The 18,878-nt window shown below is 43.2% G+C and overlaps 1 protein-coding gene across 3 annotated transcripts in view; it reads left to right on the top strand.

Moving 5' to 3' along the window:
• Positions 1–18,878, top strand: part of LOC119724169 (fibronectin type-III domain-containing protein 3A-like) — a 93,696-nt gene that overhangs the window by 67,936 nt on the left and 6,882 nt on the right. For 2 of the 3 annotated variants that reach the window (XM_038195102.1, XM_038195104.1), the window contains exons 6-21: positions 1,297–1,359; positions 2,674–2,866; positions 5,540–5,664; positions 7,771–7,933; positions 8,753–8,839; positions 9,747–9,885; positions 10,335–10,400; positions 11,439–11,557; positions 13,276–13,381; positions 13,912–14,093; positions 14,755–14,946; positions 15,109–15,443; positions 16,412–16,624; positions 17,413–17,470; positions 17,584–17,692; positions 18,357–18,484. In XM_038195102.1, coding sequence (XP_038051030.1) covers positions 1,297–1,359; positions 2,674–2,866; positions 5,540–5,664; positions 7,771–7,933; positions 8,753–8,839; positions 9,747–9,885; positions 10,335–10,400; positions 11,439–11,557; positions 13,276–13,381; positions 13,912–14,093; positions 14,755–14,946; positions 15,109–15,443; positions 16,412–16,624; positions 17,413–17,470; positions 17,584–17,692; positions 18,357–18,484 — 2,278 coding nt within the window. Of the gene's footprint in view, positions 1–1,296; positions 1,360–2,673; positions 2,867–5,539; positions 5,665–7,770; positions 7,934–8,752; positions 8,840–9,746; positions 9,886–10,334; positions 10,401–11,438; positions 11,558–13,275; positions 13,382–13,911; positions 14,094–14,754; positions 14,947–15,108; positions 15,444–16,411; positions 16,625–17,412; positions 17,471–17,525; positions 17,693–18,356; positions 18,485–18,878 lie in introns of all 3 variants that reach the window. The other variant, XM_038195103.1, reaches the window with a different exon arrangement.

Genomic DNA, 18,878 nt, shown 5'->3' on the forward strand with positions numbered 1-18,878 from the left:
GCTGGGATTGAACCCCACAGCTGTAAAGAAACAATAGCCCATTATTCTGGGCCGTGTGACTTTTTTGGACGAATAGCGTAACCCGTTGAGTTTCCTGCTGGGGCTAATTTTAGCACGCTGCTAAGCAGGAAGTATAGACTGATGATTTTTGGGTTAGCAGGAATATACATTTACAATGTATTTATAAACACTGCCAAAAAATATACGTCTTGTTGTCCCCTTGAATCTGATACCATATTTAACAATTGTTGACTGCTGTGATGTGGGATATGACATTTTGAACACCGAGGGTTATCTAAACGTCATATCCCACATCACAGCAGTCAACAATTGTTTTGTGACACCTCTGTCTTGGATTCTTTGGATTTGGATGTGAAAATCATGCAAACAAACAGCAGTAAACACAACAATCATGACAATCGAACGCCAACTCACATGCATGTCTCGTGCTCGAAACGGCTGATCGTCGGCTGGTTCGCTGCTCTCACTCATGTGTGAAAACATGGTGACAATAGCGTGGGTACCAGCGATACAAGCATTTCACACCGTACGTACAAAGTCATATGGGATATAACGTACGTGATATTCCACAGGGAGTGTGCCATGACTTTTTATAAACTTAACACGTGATCGTTCTAGGCCAATGAAAACACAGTATTCAAGACGGAGGTATAACAATTAACCCTAACTCCCTAGGCCTTTTTGTCAGGATGTAGCCTCAATCCTGCAGAATCCTCCAATTGGCCTCATGGAAAAATAGCATACCGGTACATGTAGCCTCAATCCTGCAAATTCCTCCATTATTTTTTTAATATGGTCCGCGGAGGAGTGACCACTGCCTGAATCCTGCAGAATCCTGCAAAATCCTGCGGCAGTGACTGTCAATATGTTGAGGCTTGGCCAGTGACATCCTGGAGCAGTATGGAGGATTTCAAGCATAATCCAGGCCTGTATTGATGCATGGCTGAGCAAAAACACACAAGGTCCAGCCCAAGACCTTGACAAAGTGCATCCTGCGAAATCAGTAACGCACTTTTGCCATGTAACCTCAATCCTCCAAATTCCTCCACTTTGGCAAAGAGGATTTTGAAGGATTCAGGGCAGTTAGGGTTAAGGATGTGACGCTTGCAGTTTTGAAGAACACATCAATTTTCCCATTTTTCAGCCATATTTCCACTTTCTCATGGAATTGCCCATTGTACATTTCCTGACAAGAACTTAATTGTACGTTTATTTTCTGTGCCGTCAAAAAAGATCACTCAAACTATATATTTTTTAATTTTTTTTTTTGTGCAGTCATGGGACAGAAAATGAATACCAAGTACCGGATTTAAAACCAGCAACCGAATATCAACTCAGGTGAGTACTACATGTGGCTGGAGTCTTATAAAAAGGAATCAGACTGATGGAAATAAATCCCAACAGATTCTGAAACAAAGATTACTGGCAAATATACGGCGGCAAAAAAAAGCCAGCCTTTCTTAATAACGCGCCAGTCCCCTTTTTTAAGTACACTCTGGCACATATTCCTAATTAGGCTTTTCATTATCTTGACACACTGGCCCGGTTATTCGTGGACCTTGTCAGGGGTGATACATCATCACTTAGGCGCAATTCCAAAAGAAAAAAAAAATTATCCCAGTTGTTACTTTGGAAAAAATCGTGACGCGGATGAAAATCGAGTTCGGACAGATCAACTGCAGCCTGAGAAGGGCGATATTGAGCATATGCTGGGTTTAGGCTGGTGGCTATGGATCAACCAATCAGCATCAAGCATTTTAGGTTGTTTAAGGACAGCATTACATCATTTAACAGTTCTTGACTGCTGTGATGAGGTTGTGGCCTATTTATCACCCGAAGGGGGCATAGCACCCGAGGTGAATGCACCCCTCGGGTGTTGCAAACATCATATCCCACATCACAGCAGTCAACAATTGTTTTGTTATACATGTGTATCGTGCCAATAACTCCAAAAGGTTTATATGCTTGTAACTTATTGTGTGCGAAATTTATTAAATCACAGTGCAAATGCGATGTAACTTTTGATAACTGAAGGTTTTGATGTCCTGCCTGACATGAGACTTGCAGTTCTCATTGCGCAAAGGTAGCGTACCGGCAGGTTCCACACGCCTGCGCAGTGCTGCGCATACAGTCGTGTTTTACTTTACTCTCGAGGACAATGCTTTGTGTTTCCCTTTGTCCCTGTAATATAACACTCTCCCTAGTAGACTAAGCACGCAAACTTGCTACAGAGGACCGTTTCCAACAAAAGACCCAACTCCCGAGGACTGAAAGGATCTGTTGTTCTCCCTTTGTGTGTCGGTCCTCAGGGCTTATGTAGAACACGTGCAATTAACGCAATGCGATATCACCCTCAGTGTGTGCATGACATGCATTTTTATTGTCCAGTCACGTGGCCGTCCTGGACCAATGAAATTACGGTATCCAAGCACACGATATAACAATACTAGTTATTTTTTTCTTCAATTGAATTTGAAACTGTTGCTTTTAAAAAGAAACAAATATATGAACCCGCTACAGTCTGGTATTTAAAAACATAAGCTGTCTTGCTCAGATTTGTTGGGGTACATTTTTGAAATATTTAGGTGGGTAAGGATAAAGGCTGACCTTCAAAATCTTGACGGAAATTGTGTTCGTTCTTGCCTGCCACAGTGTGTGTGCAATATTGGACAACGTCAAGGGCGCCCTCTCTCAGCCTGCCATATTTGAGAGCAGGGGCTGCCCGCCGGACGCGCCCCTCATCCCCCGGCTGAGCGGACGCACCAAGAACATGTTGAGTCTGCGATGGAACCCTCCCCTGCCCAACGGCGCCAAGATCCACAGCTACCTCCTTCAGTGCGACAAGGTAAAGGACCTTCCTTTTTTCCTTTCCGACCAACCCTATTTTGGACTCCTGAATTCATTTTTTTTTTCGGCCAAGGTTAGACTTGTGGCAGTCAGTCAATGTGTCAGTCATTCAGTCTGTCAGTGATATAGGTAATACAGGCTTGTAACTTTTCCTCGGATCCGCTGATTTCGTCATTTTTTACTTCTCATGAATTCCATTACTACATGTAATTCAGGCGATTCACAAATGCAGTATGCCACCAAGAGTTTGCCATGGAGAGTCCATTTTTCAAGTTTACTGTCGTCAAAACATGGCCCATTTGAATGAGTGTCAGTAGACAACTTGAGCTAATTTGTTATAGATCGGGGCAAATCGTTCTGCCACCTTACCCAACAAACACCATCTTGATATAATAAAAAGGAAAAGGGCGAACAAATACTCGAATTATACGCTTACGAAACCACTGACTGGAAAAATGAACAATTTCAAATGTCCCGTGGTGCGAATTTGTCGATCATCTCCCACAATGCACTGGGAAAAATTAACTCCTTGGCAAACTCTTGGTGGCACACTGCATTGTGAATTGCCCGAATTCAAAAACACTGTACAGAGTACAGACTCTAATTTGGTTTGGAGTTTCCTCATTTTGAACAGAAAAACTGGGTAATCGTTCAAAAATAAATCAGAGGAATAAAGTTCATTATTTTTTCTTGCCGTCGGACATTGCACTCTTTCAAATACATCTTCCCTTGCACACATTCATGTCATAATCGGCCAGATCATCTCGTTAACACCCTTAACCACTTCTTCCTCTCCCGCCTGCGCTTGACACCGAACGCGGGTATCTCACTGAGCGTGTCATCGTAGCAGTGCTCCCATCCCGTTTATATCGGACCTGAACTGTCAGGGAAAGGGAGAGGGGAGAAATTCCAGTCATTCCTGGTGGTCCGGGCTACCGGTCAGCTGTGAACATTCCAGGAAGCCACCGGCATACTTGTACTTGCCGATGATAGAAATTTCTGTTTCTTTTTTGTAAAGCCCAGTTAAGACGCACTTTCCAGGAACCCTTTTGACACCATTAATACCGGTACATGTACATGTGCTCGGTTTATGTGATTTAACGTTAAGCAGGTGTAATAGAACGTAAGATGTAACATCCGTTGACTTTTGCAACCGAGAGAGGGTTGATTTTAACAGTTGACAAAATGGCATTCAAACTTAACCCTAACTCCTACTTAATTTTACCAAGTACTGGACCAAGTCCGCCAAAATCCATCAATCGCACTGCTTCCAATGCATGCCTTGCTTCAGACCTTCAGGCCCAAGTCCATCATACTCCATCAATATTTAGTCAAACCAGGCCTGCAGGACCAAGCCCCCAAAATCCAAAAAAAATAGGGGGGAGGGGGAAGGATTTTGATGGAGTTGGCGAGGTTAGGTTTAATACGTGTAAGTGGGGGTACCTTTTTTGGGACTTGAGTGGAAGAGTTCGTAGCAGGGGCTTGCGACACCGTCGGGGTCTTTGTCGACTGGTGTTACTGACAAAGACACCGAGACAGTGTCTCAAGCTCCTGCTTTGAAAAGTCTTTGAGATGAAGAGCTCAAGTCTCCGAAAAAAATTAGGTACCTTTCCATCGATCTGATCCAATAACGGGACTGGAAACGAACTTTCCTGCTCGGTGTTTGTACTGTTTTTGAAACAAGTTTTGAGTGTTTTTCCATTGCTAAAAAGGCTGCCAGTATTTTGTCGTTGATCATTAAGTCCTTTGCAAACAGTCCCTACCTGCTCCCAACCTCTGATTAGAGATATTTTGACGACAACAAGTTCCGGTTCTACTCTTTGCCTGGAAGAGAGGTTTGTTTTCGTGCTTTGCCACAGCTCTGGAAAACAATATTAGGGTGTTTTGGCTATTCAGTAATGAAGCTGATTGTGAACATATCCGAGCAACTCCCACACAAATTATATCGTGACATTTGCTTGTTGCGGGGGATGATCTTTTCCTTTATGTTCATGTAGCGATATTTCATATTTTCCCCAATTCTATGACATTTTGGGTACAGTCTCGTGCAGAGTCCAGATAATTGGCCTATTGCTGCGTCCAAATATCATTATGAACTGAATGAAAACGATTAACTGCTTTTTCTTTTTCTTTTTTAACAATTACTACATAAGAGTAAACAGCTGGAAAAAAGAGGAGCAAATGAGGAGAAAGTTTCCATGAAAAGGAATTTATCTCTCCAGAATTATAGAACCATCTTTGTATTTTAATGATTTAATTTTTTTTAATTATATGTTTCTTTATATTATTTAATTGTTAAACAAGAATATGGCCAAGGCATTTTTGTTAATATATTAAAATTGAATAACCAAAATGAAAGAAATGATACTTTAAATGGCAAAAATGGTGAGATGTGAAATAGTCCAGCTTCTTCCTCTTTCAAAATGAGCAAAATAAAAGCATACAATAAAAGGGGAAACAGAAGTGATTGTGGTTAAACTTTCACTAGTCAAAGTGTCGTACAAGTAAAAACAAAATTGGATTTGGCCAAAAAAAAAAAATAAGAGAAAAATTATTTCATTGTACATGTTCTTTTTGTATCACATCCTCATAATTTCCATATTACACAAAGAACTCTTGCCCAGCTTAAGAAATCTATAAATTTGAAGGTGTGTTTTATTTGATCGTTCAGGGGACTGGCTCAGGCAGTTTCGTGGACGTCTACGAGGGTCCGGACAAGACGTTCAAAGTCACCAAGCTGCAGCCCTCCACGCTGTACAGGTTCCGCTTGCAGGCCATCAACGACTACGGGGCCAGGTGAGAATTGGCAACTAGCTTGTAGTACACATCATCGTGATGTTAATATTGGGGACAATTTGTCCGTGGTCTTTATATGTGCAAAGTTTGAAGTCTTTCTGATTTAAGATAATGTCAAATTTGGCATCATGAAAAGTCGAACCATGATGTCATCATGACATCACTTTGGACATTGCATACTGGCGTTGTATTCTATACATCATCATGATGTCAATATTGGGAAACATTTCATGGTCTTTATATGTGCAAAGTTTCAAGTCTATCTGATTTTAGATAATGTCATATGTGGCATCCATGAAAAGTCGAACCATGATGCCATCATGACATCTCTTTGGACATTGCATACTGGCGTTGTATTCTATGCATCATCATGATGTCAAAATTGGGAAACATTTTCCATGGTCCTTGTATGTGCAAAGTTTCAAGTCTTATCTGATGTACAGGCATGTAACTTTTCCTCCGGTGATTTATTTCTGGCAGTGGCTGCAATATGCGCCGCAGCACCTTGTAAACCCTTATAAGGTGCTACATAACGGGTCTCATATTTCTCATAAAACTTCATTTACCTCCTACCAATATACATAATTTCCAGCGCCTTGAGTACCTAATTGTTGGTAGATACGTGCGCTAAATAAGACTCGGGTACTATTATTATTATTATTATTATCACTTTGGGCTTGGCACGCTAGCGTCATATTCTATGCACCCACCAAGTTTCATGACAAAACCAAAAAGCCAAAAACGTAAATACACAAAACTTGAAGCAATCTCAGTAAGTGATCATATAGGCCAAAGCTAGGAAGCTCAAATTCCACTCCAAATTCTTACAGTATGTTTCACATTCAGAGCAGACATTGCTTTGGCTAATGTTGCATGCGATGTCTCTTCCTGTAATGGATTGGAAGCCGTCATGTTTTTTTTCCCCCTGTCCTTTCCTGCGTAAAATTACTCAGCTTCCATGTGCCCAGGCATCAGTAAGAAAATTCCAGTTCTGTTAGGAAGAGGACCATTAAGAAAATTCCTTTTTTTAGACATCAAAATATAAAAAGAAAACCATCATGTCGACATGCTGAAAAAAACCCTCTTCGCGGCATGAGATTGTCTTTGACTGTCTTTTTACCCTAACCGCGCCTAAAGCTACTAAATACATGTACTTCTACTGGTAAACTGTGGTATGAACTACTTCAGTATATAAGTGTGCACAACAGTCATAGTATTCTTTAGTACCGAGTTCTTTGTCCCAAAGTAATGGTCAGGACGTTAGGCCAAAAAAAAAAAAGTCTCCGGTTTCTGGTATGGAGCTTGCCCAAAAAGTGGTGGGGCGACGCGGCTTTTTTTTTTTTTTTACCTGATTTTTTTTGTCTCAAATGTTGGCTGATGACTGCAAATGGTGACCGACTAAACTTAGTGCAAATATATGGGAGTCCAGAGAGGCCACATAAAGCTTATTCGCGATCATAACCCCATCCAAAAATACGTTAAAATTGTGCAGCAGCAGGATTCCAGTCAAACCAGTGAGTTTGGCGGTTTTGAGACATCATCTTTCATTGAAAAAAAAACTTGTTCAGTTTGCCGACGCGCATGGCTACGGCGACATGCGCGCATACCAGAAACCGGAGACTTTTTTTTTTTGGCCTTAGGGTTAAAGGTAATATACAACATTTGCAAACATCAAAAAATAAAATTACCAAATTATTTTGAAAAACCTTACTTGGCTGTAAGTGGATAATAGTCTCAAGCATCCTGTGAAATCATGGCACCTGGTGTGCTGTCATATTCAAGAAAAGTGGAATTTTTGTATCAATTTCCAATGATGGTTAGCCAACCATTGTTGGAAAACATGACTTTTTTTTAATACTGCCCTCAGTTTACCAAATTTAGTAAGTCCACATTTTGTGGGCAATTGGTTACACATCCGTGAACGGGTGCCAGCCAGATAGTCTCCGTTTCGTCTGGAGTAGGGTCAAGGAACCAGGCTACAAGAACAACATTTTTTTCTTATATTAGTAGGCCTGACCCTTCTGAGGTTGAACCCTAGCCACTTACGGTGAAAAACAGGTACGCAACCGTGATCGTAACCACTTTTTTTTTTCCCGTTTCGTACAGCGACTTCAGTCCCGAGGTCAGTTACTACTCGTCGGGCAGCGCCCCCAACCAGCCCGAGCCGGCCACGCTGAGGGAGGCCACCGCCCACAGCTTGCACCTGGAGTGGGAGAAGAGTACCGGGGAGATCCATGGGTATATATTGGAGATGGAGGACGAGATGAAGGTGGGTTACCAGTGAAAAACAAACAAAAACAAAAACAAAAACAAAACCCCTAAAAAAATGTATAATGCTTTGTATGGTTCCAACCTATTATGTATTTCACTGTGAATTTGAAAATCGATAATTGGAGTGACTTTGTCAATAAGCCATTTGCGAGTTAACTTTGAATAAAATCTGGAACGCTGACTTAATCCAATGCTTTGCACGTTTCAACTTTGCATTCTCCAGACCAAAGAGACTGTTACTATATCACGTGATTCGGGGCAAGCCTTATGCTAGCAACCCCCAGCTCCGGCATGGTCTGGTGTCTTTGTGCCATTCTCACCCATTGTGAACAATGTATTGGTGCTGAGCGTCTCTTACGTAACTATGCAAGAGCTTGCCCCGAATCATGTGATTAGCAACAGTGTCTTTGGTCTGGAGAATTCAAAGTTAAAATGTGCCAAGCATTCTGAGCAAGTTGGTGTACCAGATGTTTTTCAAATTTAAATCTCAAAGGGTATAGGTCACTCGCAGATGGCTTATTGGTGTAAATGGCTACAAGGTTACGTCCGAATTCCTTGGCTTACGGCTTGGAGTTTACACCCATGTAGCCACACACATGTAGCCACACCCATGTAGCCACACATGTAGCCACACACATGTAGCCACACACATGTAGCCGTAGCCACTTCCCATAGACCAGTGTGTTATTTCCAAGCCATAGCGATAGCCAAGTCGAACGTGGCATAAAATTTTGTTTCAAACTATTTCTCCTTGGTATGCTTTTTTTACTTTTTGAAATTTGTAATTTTTTTATTTATTTATTTATTTATTTTGCAGAGGTATGGCTTCCAGATTGTATATCGAGGAGAGGAGACGAATCACCAATGCAAAAACCTTGCCAGGAATTCAGAGTTTAAATTCAGGGTAAGCGATATCGCTAAGCAGGAGATAACTGTCTATCAAATTTAACGAGCTATTTAAGCAAAAAAATCAGGAAGCACGTTGTCACAAGCAGTAGGCGGCTATCCAACCTGGACAGAACTGAACGCACTCTGCACCCCATGGCGTCGTGGGCCAAGTTTGGCCTGTTGCCATGCATCCAGACGAAGATGAAGTACACGTTGCACAGTGTTGGGCCCGGTAGGCTGTGTAAGCGCTTAGCAGATATTCCATGTGCTCTTAGCAACTTCTTGAACTCCGAAGTTTACGAGTCCATTTACTAGTCCAGTCACAAGAAACGGTGGATGAACAGTGACAAAGGAATGCCTTTGTCAAAGCTCATTTGAATAGCTTGGGAGTTAAATGGGGACTGGAGGACTTGGGATGGACTTGCGATAGACTGGACTACGTCCGTGGACTGTTAAGCCCTTTTCACACTAGAGCCTCTCAACCTGGGTTAAACTCAACCCTAGGCGAACCCAGTGCCGGCCCGGGTTGAGTTGTTGATCGTTTCACACTTGTTTCATGCAAATCAAACTTATCATGCTCAGTTACTACTGTTTTGAACCCTGGCAAGAATTTCAACCCGGGTTGAAAATCTCAACCCTGGTCTGGAGCAGGGTTGAGTTCAACCCGGGGCGAAATCAATCTCTGGGTTGACGCAGGGTTGACGCAGGGTTGAAATTCTTCAAGTGTGAAACGATGCATGTTTTCAACCCTGTGTCAACCCTGCGTCAACCCCGAGATTTGTCTAGTGTGAAAAGGGCTTTAGAGGCAACATTTACCACCATAGTGGCATTAGGAAGTGCCCACTGCCAGTCAAGGTAGAGGGAATGCTACATGTACCTGGATGAGTTAGAGTCAACCAATGTTTCCTTATTTTTGTTTGCAGTTATGTGCCTTTAATGAAGAGGGAAACAGTCGATTGAGTGGAGTGGTGGCCTTCCGTACTCTGCCTGATACGCCGCGAGCGCCTTGCAAACTATCACTCAAGGGCAAAGTGCACTCCACAGGCTTCAAAGTCTCATGGGGTAAGCTACTCCGAACTCCCCCACCCCCTTCTACCCCCATCCCCCACCCCAATTCCCACACCCCTGCCCCCAAATCCCACCCCTATCCTACCAGTAACCCCAACCCATAACCCCCCGGCCCCATCCCCACCCATAGCCCCATCCCCAACCCCACCCAAATCCCCATTCCCAACCCCACCCAAACCCCATTTCCACCCAAACCCCCACCCCCACCCTTGGGTCAATTTCCTTAGCACTTGGGCAAAAGCAACACCAGACCAAGCAAAACCAGTTTGACTATAAAAAAAAGCTTTTTTTTATTAAACAGGAATATCTGACATCTCTTCGGTTCATACTTCAATTTTTCCCAAAGAATAGCAAAAGTCTTAAATAACATGATTTGTTTGTCCGACAAAATTAGAGGTTTTCAACTTCAGGTTTTGTGATATATATATTTTAACCTCATGCAGATCCACCGAAAGATGCTGGGGGATCAGACGTTACATCGTATTGTTTAGAAATGAGCAGCGGAACAAGTAAGTTAGCAGTGAGATTTGTGTGAGGTTTATAGAAACTTTATACAACAGTGAAACAGTGAGGTTTGTGTGTAGTTTTGAGGTTTTGCGTTTGGTGCTAGTCGATTTTTTCAGCAGGTATGCCATTGGTATCGGTAATAATGGCTTGGAAATTTTTTTTTTAACCTCAAGAATGAAAAAATGATATTGTTGGTGCTTGGGTAGTGATGCGAGGTTCGTAACCATGAGGTTTCAGATGAGATTTTATTTATAATAGTGAGGTTCTGTATTACGTGCATCCTCAGATAAACCATTTGTGTCAGTCTTTGAGGGCCTGGAGAGAAGTTCACTCTCAAACATGTGCCATTAAAAGTGTTAGATTTGGTAAAGATGTGGGGGTTAATAGACTCATAGTTGTGAGGTTTTATATAATTATGAGGTTTTTGATTATTTTCTTCCTCGGATAAATGTTTTTCTTTAGTTCACACTAACTTGTTGAGGTAGTTCAACCTCAGGTTAATAAAGTCAGTTTCGGTAAACATGTGAGGTTTTATATGTTACCCTGTGGTTTTACATGTAACCATGAGGTTTTACATGTTCATGTTTTATATGCTATGGTGAGGTTCTATATTACTTCCCTTCTGATATGAACGATTTGTCTAGCATCAAAATAACTTCAAGAGGTAGTTTAACCTCAAGTTAAAAAAATCAGTGTTGGTAAATGTGTGAGGTTTTGTAAACTTGAGGTTTTATATGAGGTTTTATAGGCAGTAGTGAGGTTCTGTATTACTTTCCTCCTCAGATGAACCCATTTGTCTTGTTCACAATAAAACTTGGAGAGGCAGTTCAACCTCAAGCTAAGAGAGTCAGTGTTGGTAAACCATGAGGTTTTATATGTAATTGTGAGGTTCTGTATTACTTCCCTCCTCAGATGAACCGTTTGTGTTGTTCACAATAAAACTTGGAGAGGCAGTTCAACCTCAAGTTAAGAGAGTCAGTGTTGGTAAACCATGAGGTTTTATATGTAATTGTTAGGTTCTGTATTACTTCCCTCCTCAGATGAACCGTTTGTGTCGGTCTACGAGGGCTTAGAGAGGGAGTTCAACCAAGACAGCCTCGAGCCAGGCCACACGTACAGACTGAGGGTCCAGTGCTCGAGTAGAGGGGGCGACAGTCCGGTAAGATATTGAAATATGGAAGATCTGCCTATCTGCACTTGTACATGTTCTACGTTATACTACATTGTCTTCTGCATATTGTTTCTAAGACATACCTTTTCATCATACAATTGGTATGTTCTCTCGTTTCACTTCCACTAAAATCTCAGGACATCTGTTTCAAAAGATGCATCATTGTAGTATGTCCAGACACAGCAGACATGTTCCACAAAAGAATAATGTATCTTTTTAAAGACGCCCTTTACTTGGCAAATGTATCAAAATAATAAGTTTTTATTAAAAATAATAAGTTGAAAGAATGTTTTTTTTTATGGATTTCTAAAGTAGAAATTAAAAACAGTTTGAATGAAAATGATTTGATACATTGTTCTCCAAGTTAGGACAGATTAAAGCTGCACATGTATCTCCCCCCCCCCCCAGTTAGATAAGATAATTTTATAAACTAACCTTGAACTAGGGAAGCCGAAGGGGTAGAAAAGTGAAGGGGAGACGTACATGTTGCACGGGAAGTGACGATGACTCGCTCTGAATAATGTACGTCTCAGCAGCGTTCAGAAGCGAATCTTGTTGTTGACTCCACAGAAGCATATCTTGTCCTTTTTTTTGGCTGGCTGACGGCCAGAAGCGGGGAAACTAACACAGCCCCTTGCAAGGTCACGACGATCAATCATTTTGCTTTCCCCACAAAAGATAAAAAACAAATAGAAGAAGAACCCCCTCTGAACACATTAAAGAATGCCTTCAAAAACAACTCCAGCTGTTCGGCTCATCCCGCTAATTTCGCGAAAGTTTGACTACCTTTCGGAAGAAGTGGGTTCCTTCACTTAATGTTCGTATGTAACAAGACTAGACATTCTTTTCAACCTGGACCTTCTTTGGGGAGAAGTGCTACACGACATGCTTGCATGCCTGTAGGCTTTTACTTTGCCGTTTAGTAGAACTCGTCTATGATTTTTTTATGAAGGGAAAAGTGGACAAAGTTGTCACTTAGTTTTTAGTGTTGTGCCCGTTTTGGCCATTAATCCTAACTCCAAACAATTAGATTGTACAGTGACGTATGTGAATTTAAAGGTAATATGCAACGTTTGTAAACATCAAAAAACAAAACTACCAAATTATTATGAAATACCTTACCTGACTGTAAGCCAATAATAGTCTCAAGCATCCTGTGAAATCATGGCATGCTAATGTGCTGTCATTTTCAAGAAAAGGGGAATTTATGTATCAATTTCCAACAATGGTCGTACGACAATTGTTGGGAAAAAAACAGACTGTTTTCAAATACTGCCCCCAATTTACCACATTTAGTTAGTTCACATTTGTTTGCAATCGATTACACATCTGGTAATGGGTGCAAGCCACTAGTCTGGTTCCCTGACCTGACAATTCCGCAACGTTTATAAATGGCTACGGTTAGTCTAAAGTAGAGTCACGGCACCCGACTACAATAACTACATTTTTTCCTTGGTTTTCCCAGAATCAATGAACACAAAACTTTAAAGCATAGGTATAATCTGTTCCATGACGTCAACAAGAAGTGAAGTGTAGCTTCCAATTAATGTCACGGATATCACAGTGTCACATTGTCACAGGATGTAACAGTTAGAGGATAGTACAGTGACATCTGTGACATTCATTTTAAAGCTTTGGAAACTTTAACCGTAACGCTGACTTACTGCACAGTTTTATATTCATCTTTTTTTTGTATCTGGTCGCAGTTTTCCGATATCTGTAGTGTCACAACGTTGCCAGTTTGTCCAGGGCAGTGCCTACCACCGAGGTTACATGGCAAGCCGAGGGCGACGTCCGTCAACCTTAGATGGAGTAAGTCATTCGCAATTCGCTGACATAACTTGTCATAACTTAACGATTGTTTAATGTTTTTAAGGTGTTTACACCAGAAGATTGTGTGTTACAGTATTTAAAGCCGGCCTCAGGTCGACCCGCGATTTGCTTGCGCCACGACGGAACCGGTGGCATCAAGCAGAAAAATAATGCTCAGGTCACAAAACTGAAAAATCACGTGATGGTCGCTGAACATGTCGCAGAAGTTGAATTTTGTCTACTCTTGCGACTGTTGATTTTTTTGAGTGCCGACTGACGCCGATCGGTTTAATAACATCGCAGTTACACTCAGGTTGCACAAGGTCGGCGACTGAGTTGTTCCCGACGGTCGTAGCTCAGATGCAGCTTGATCCTGAAAAGTCAGTCGCCGACTGATCTGTGTCCTCGCAAGGTCGACCTGAAGCCGGCTTTAAGCTGAAAGTGCCGCGCATCCCCAGTAGTAATACCCACCCCTAAAGTCCGATCAGTATTAATTACTCTGCCTCCCTCTATTGATCCCAACCCTCCAGGTTCGCCAGAGTACCACGGGGGCACTACCTTGCAGGAGTACGCGCTAGAGATGTCCGCCGCAGCTGACGACACACCAAAGGAGGTCCACCGGGCGGGCACGTCCATCACGGAGTGCACCGTCAACGCCCTGCTGCCGGGCAGGCCGTACAACTTCCGGCTACGCGCCTTCAATAGAATCGGGGTGAGCAATTGCAAGGGATTAACTGTACGTTGGATACCCACTCAATACGGGTCAAAATCACTTGCATAAGATGAAACTTTGATTCTAAGTAATGCAAATTTGATTAAGATGACGCAAATTACAACTAGTGAAACGTTGGTTGCAGTTCCCTCTGGTATATCAGATTCCAACAAGCCAGCCGACACCGGCAAGCTCGGTGGTGGAGTGGTAAGACATCTTCACTTGTAAGGGAAAATCTTGAAAATGAGTTTCCATTTTTCCAGTCAGGAAAAACTTAAGGAATTTGGGAAAAACACCAAAAATCAAGGAATTTGATAGCCCAGAAGGGAAACGTCGTCCCAAGTTTGGCGTATGTGCGTCTTGCGCCATGTGTCCAAGTTGCGTCCATTGACTGACTGACTATGGTGGTTTTTTAGTGTTTATGCAGTGTGAATATTACACACCTCTCCAGACAATACCAATTGGCTGTGCTACGCCACATCTTGAGTTCACAGCAACCTCGTTAAACTGAATATATTTCTCATGGAAGTTTGGAAATTTCTCAAAGAAATTATCAGGGAATTCAGTTTTCTTACAGTGCTGAGAAACCTGTTCTTGAAGTGTTGGAGACTTGGAGCGTTAATAGTTCAAGTTTGTGTTTGTGTTATTTTCTCTTCCGTAGGGCGGCCCCTTGTCAGAACCTCTCCACGTGATGACAGCAGCGGGCCCACCAGACAGCCCCACGGACCTGGCCGTCAGCAGCCGGTCCACCAGCAGCGTGGCCTACGTCTCGTGGTGCAAGCCCTGCTGCAATGGGGCCGAGGTGCACGAGTACCGGCTGGAGCGGGCCTCGGAAAACGGCTCCTTCTCAACGGTGAGTGCTTTGGCGGCATATGGATCTCTTTGAAGAGCTTGTGAATTGACTAAGGACTGGATGTCTTGCGATTGACTTGCGATGGTCTTGTGCTGTCTTGTGATCGAAAATTACATGTGAATTCCCATTTTTAACTGCGATATTTCATTTCTTCGCCTTCAGGTCTATAACGGTTTCGCCCCCTCCTGCGAGCTCAAATTCCTCCAGCCGGCCACCTTCTACTACCTTCGCGTCCAGGCCATCAACTCGGCCGGCCCCGGTCCCTTCAGCGACGTGGCCACCTACGAGTCGCCCCCGTCCTCCCCCGAGGCCGTGGCCTCGCTCCGCCTCCTCTCCTCCACCTCGGAGTCCTTGCTGATCCGGTGGACCGAGCCCAACTGCTGCGGCTCGGAGATCCTGTCCTACAACATCGACATCGGGGAGAAGCCCGTCATCTCGGTGCAGGGCAACGTGACCGAGCACTGCCTGGAGATGCTGCAGCCTAACACAAAGTACAGGTAGGGACGACAATTCACCAATATGTTAAGGTCACTTGTCACAGCTGTGACTGCGCTGCAAAATGTCCTACGGAGGTTCAACATTGGCGTACTTAGACTTGATACACGCACATATAACATGTCTTGAGGCGAAGTACGTTGGAGTGTCATGGCCTAGCGGTAAAGAGCACAGTGGCGTGAGTTCGAAGCCCGGGCCCGGACACTTGTGCCCTTAAGCAAGGCACTTAACCATCATTGCTTCGTCCTTCGGTTGGGACGTAAAGCTGTAGGTCCCGTGTGTTGTGTAATGCAATGCACGTAAAGAACCCAGCAACACTTACCGCTAAGAGAAAGGGTTTGCCCCGGTGTTTCTGGCCTCCTGTTAATACTCCCCTGCGAAGTACTTAGGAGAAGAACCAACCAAGTACCAAAGTACCAACTAGACCGTGACTTGTTATAGATGAAAATTGAAGTGACGTCATGATGATGTCATCACATGTCATGTGACGTCATATTAAAGGGGCATTATTCAAAGTCCTATATCTACAGAACTTTAGGTCCTCTGGCAGTGCTCCGTGGTTAGACATGGGTCATATGGCGGCTACCTAAGGCACCTTTATGCCTTCCGTTCGACCACGTTGTAGCCATGTCCTTCGCAATTTAGCTTCTCAGCTGCGAGTAAGGATGATTAGCCCCCCAAACTATAATTAGAATGATTATATAGTACTAGTGGATGACAACTGAAAATGTTGGACAGAGTTTTAAAAAATAAACCATAAAACCTGTACACAATTGAAATCAGTGAAAATGTGTAAAGGATTTCTAATATTTTGTCATATTTTTTAAAATCCCATATTTTTTTCACCCTTAAAAGTTGAATTTTATTATAAAAGGCAAATTCAGTCAATTTCATTCCATTCAGAATCTATTAACAATCCATAACGAGAGGTTTGAATCTCATGACGCTCACTCTTTTTTTTTCACCCCAGGATACGCATCCAGGCAGTCAACAGCATCGGCGTGGGCCCCTACAGTGCCTCCCTCAAAGTCACCACCAAAGCGCTTCCCCCGGACCCGCCGCGCCTGGAGTGCGTCCTGTACAGCCACCAGAGCCTCAAGCTCAAGTGGGGGGACAGCGTTAAGTCGCCGGTGGACGTCCGGATACAGAACTACACGCTGGAGATGGAGGATAGGAAAGGAAGGTAGGAACCCCCCCACACCCTCCGCCCCCACCCCCTCCGCCCCCACCCTTCCCCTCCCCACCCACCCACCCCCTCCCCTTCCCCCACCACCACAACCCCCTCCCCCCTAATTCACTAAAACTGTAATGGAGTCTGTCAAGCACCATGGTCCATTGATTGCAGTGCCCAACTTGTGCAGTTTACATCAGTACAAACCTTAAAAGGGGAATATGGCGCTTGTGTTCTTGGGCAAGACACTTTACTTCCGTTGTCTGTCTCCTCAGTTGCCTCTCTGTGACCAGGAACAATCTATTTGTCTACCAAATGAAAAGTGAAATTGTTTTTGCAGAAGTCGTTTACTGTATTGTGTACACTGAGATAGGCTCACTTCCTAAACACGGTTCACACGCATTCCATAACGACACAATTTAACATACGTTTAACATACAGGATCACAGACAGCAATTTCTACATCTTACTTTTATCGGACATTTTCACAACTTGGTACCTGAAAGTGGTTCACTGCCTTTCAGCAGATTGTCACCACACCAGTTACAAACCACAGTTGTGGGTTTTTTCGCTTCCAAGTGCAGAATCAAGCCAATTATGAAACGGATTCACAACAGCCATAGCAAAACCACGGCGTTCACTGAGCCGTTGCAGTGCGTGCAAACCAATAACCGTGGTTGCACCAGTCACGACTACACCAGCGAATTGCTGACTTTATTCCAGAGAAGTGTCCAAGCTGAGTGAGGTCGCTCACTGACCTTGATTGACCTCTCCTTGACCTTTGACCGTTTCATTCCCAGGTACTGTGTGGTGTACTGTGGTGCTAACGTCTCCCACAAGGTGTCCAAGCTGAGTGAGGTCCCTCACTGACCTTGATTGACCTCTCCTTGACCTTTGACCTTTTCGTTCCCAGGTACTGTGTGGTGTACTGTGGTGCTAACGTCTCCCACAAGGTGTCCAAGCTGAGTGAGCAGACTTCCTATCGGTTCCGGATCTTTGCCAGCAACGACGCCGGCGACGGACCGTACTCCGAGAGTTACACATTCACAACGACCAAAGCCCCACCTCCTTGCTTAAAAAGTAAGCCAATCCAATCGCAGAGGGCAGCTAGGCATGGTTCATCTTTTGTGTGGGTGGGGAGGGGGGAGGGATTCATCAGTGAATGATTACACACTTTTGGTATTGAAAAATTTGCGGCAATTTTGACTCTTTACAGAATTTCAAAGATTACTCCAAACTTTTGCTATGCCTTAATTTTTGTGTGTACAAAATTGTAAAAAGTTTCTCACTATTGATACAGACCCCAATTTTTGTCTAGTTGTAAGACAGAATGCAAGAATGTTTTTTAGGTTTTAGGACGGGGCAAGTTTAACCCTCTGAAAAGCATCTTGCTGATTTCAGGATTTTTAAAGAATCTACATATTTTGAAATCTGAAATATTGAGGATTTACCATAAGGGTGTTTTTACCTATAAAATATATATAGAACAAACAAAATGTTAAGGGAAGCCTTTAGGCAAATATATAGACCCTATGCATTGCTCTTGGGTCCTTGGTCCCCCTCAAACCCTTTTCTGATTATTTTGTGGATTTTTCACTTTCTTCCAATCTCACCCCGATATAAATTTCAAATTTAAGGCATTTAATTCTTTTTCAGTATAACTGTGACTGGTATTTAATGTTGCTTTTAAATGTCATGGAAGTTTTTGTAGTCAAGTCCTTTTTATTCTGTTCTGTTGTTTCAGCTCCCAAGGTCAGCCTGATCAGCGAAGACTGCTGCGTAGTCGAGTGGCAGGCACTAGGTAACATCCAGAATGACGTCGTCATCTACCAGTGCCAGTGCCAGAGAGTCAGGGACAGCGAGATCAAATTGGTGAGTACCCGACCCTGGCAACTCTAGGGGTGCAGGTACAGGCTAAATTTTGGAGCAACCTCATTGGCCAGTTTGTCTCCTAACCTAGGCACCAGGGATGTGTTCCAGTCTTGCAAATGTGTGTGCGTTCGCTAGCTTGGCCTTGCCAACCCCAAATGTGAAGTTGTTTTCATTTTATTTATACATTACTGGCAAATTGTTACTTCTGGTCCCAATTGAAAACTGCTCTCCAAGCAGTGACTCTTGTCGCCACCTTTTTTGACAATGTTTTCAGCGACATTAATATTTGTGCTAACAATCATGGATGTGGGAAAAAAACACAAGGTCTTTACTGGGTTTGCACATGTTTCAACTGAAGAAATGAGTCATAGTACCAAGTGTTTTTTTTTCAAAC

The sequence above is a fragment of the Patiria miniata genome, unplaced genomic scaffold (genome assembly GCF_015706575.1).
Source record: "Patiria miniata isolate m_02_andy unplaced genomic scaffold, ASM1570657v1 HiC_scaffold_18, whole genome shotgun sequence".
In the NCBI taxonomy this organism is placed as follows: Eukaryota; Metazoa; Echinodermata; class Asteroidea; order Valvatida; family Asterinidae; genus Patiria; species Patiria miniata.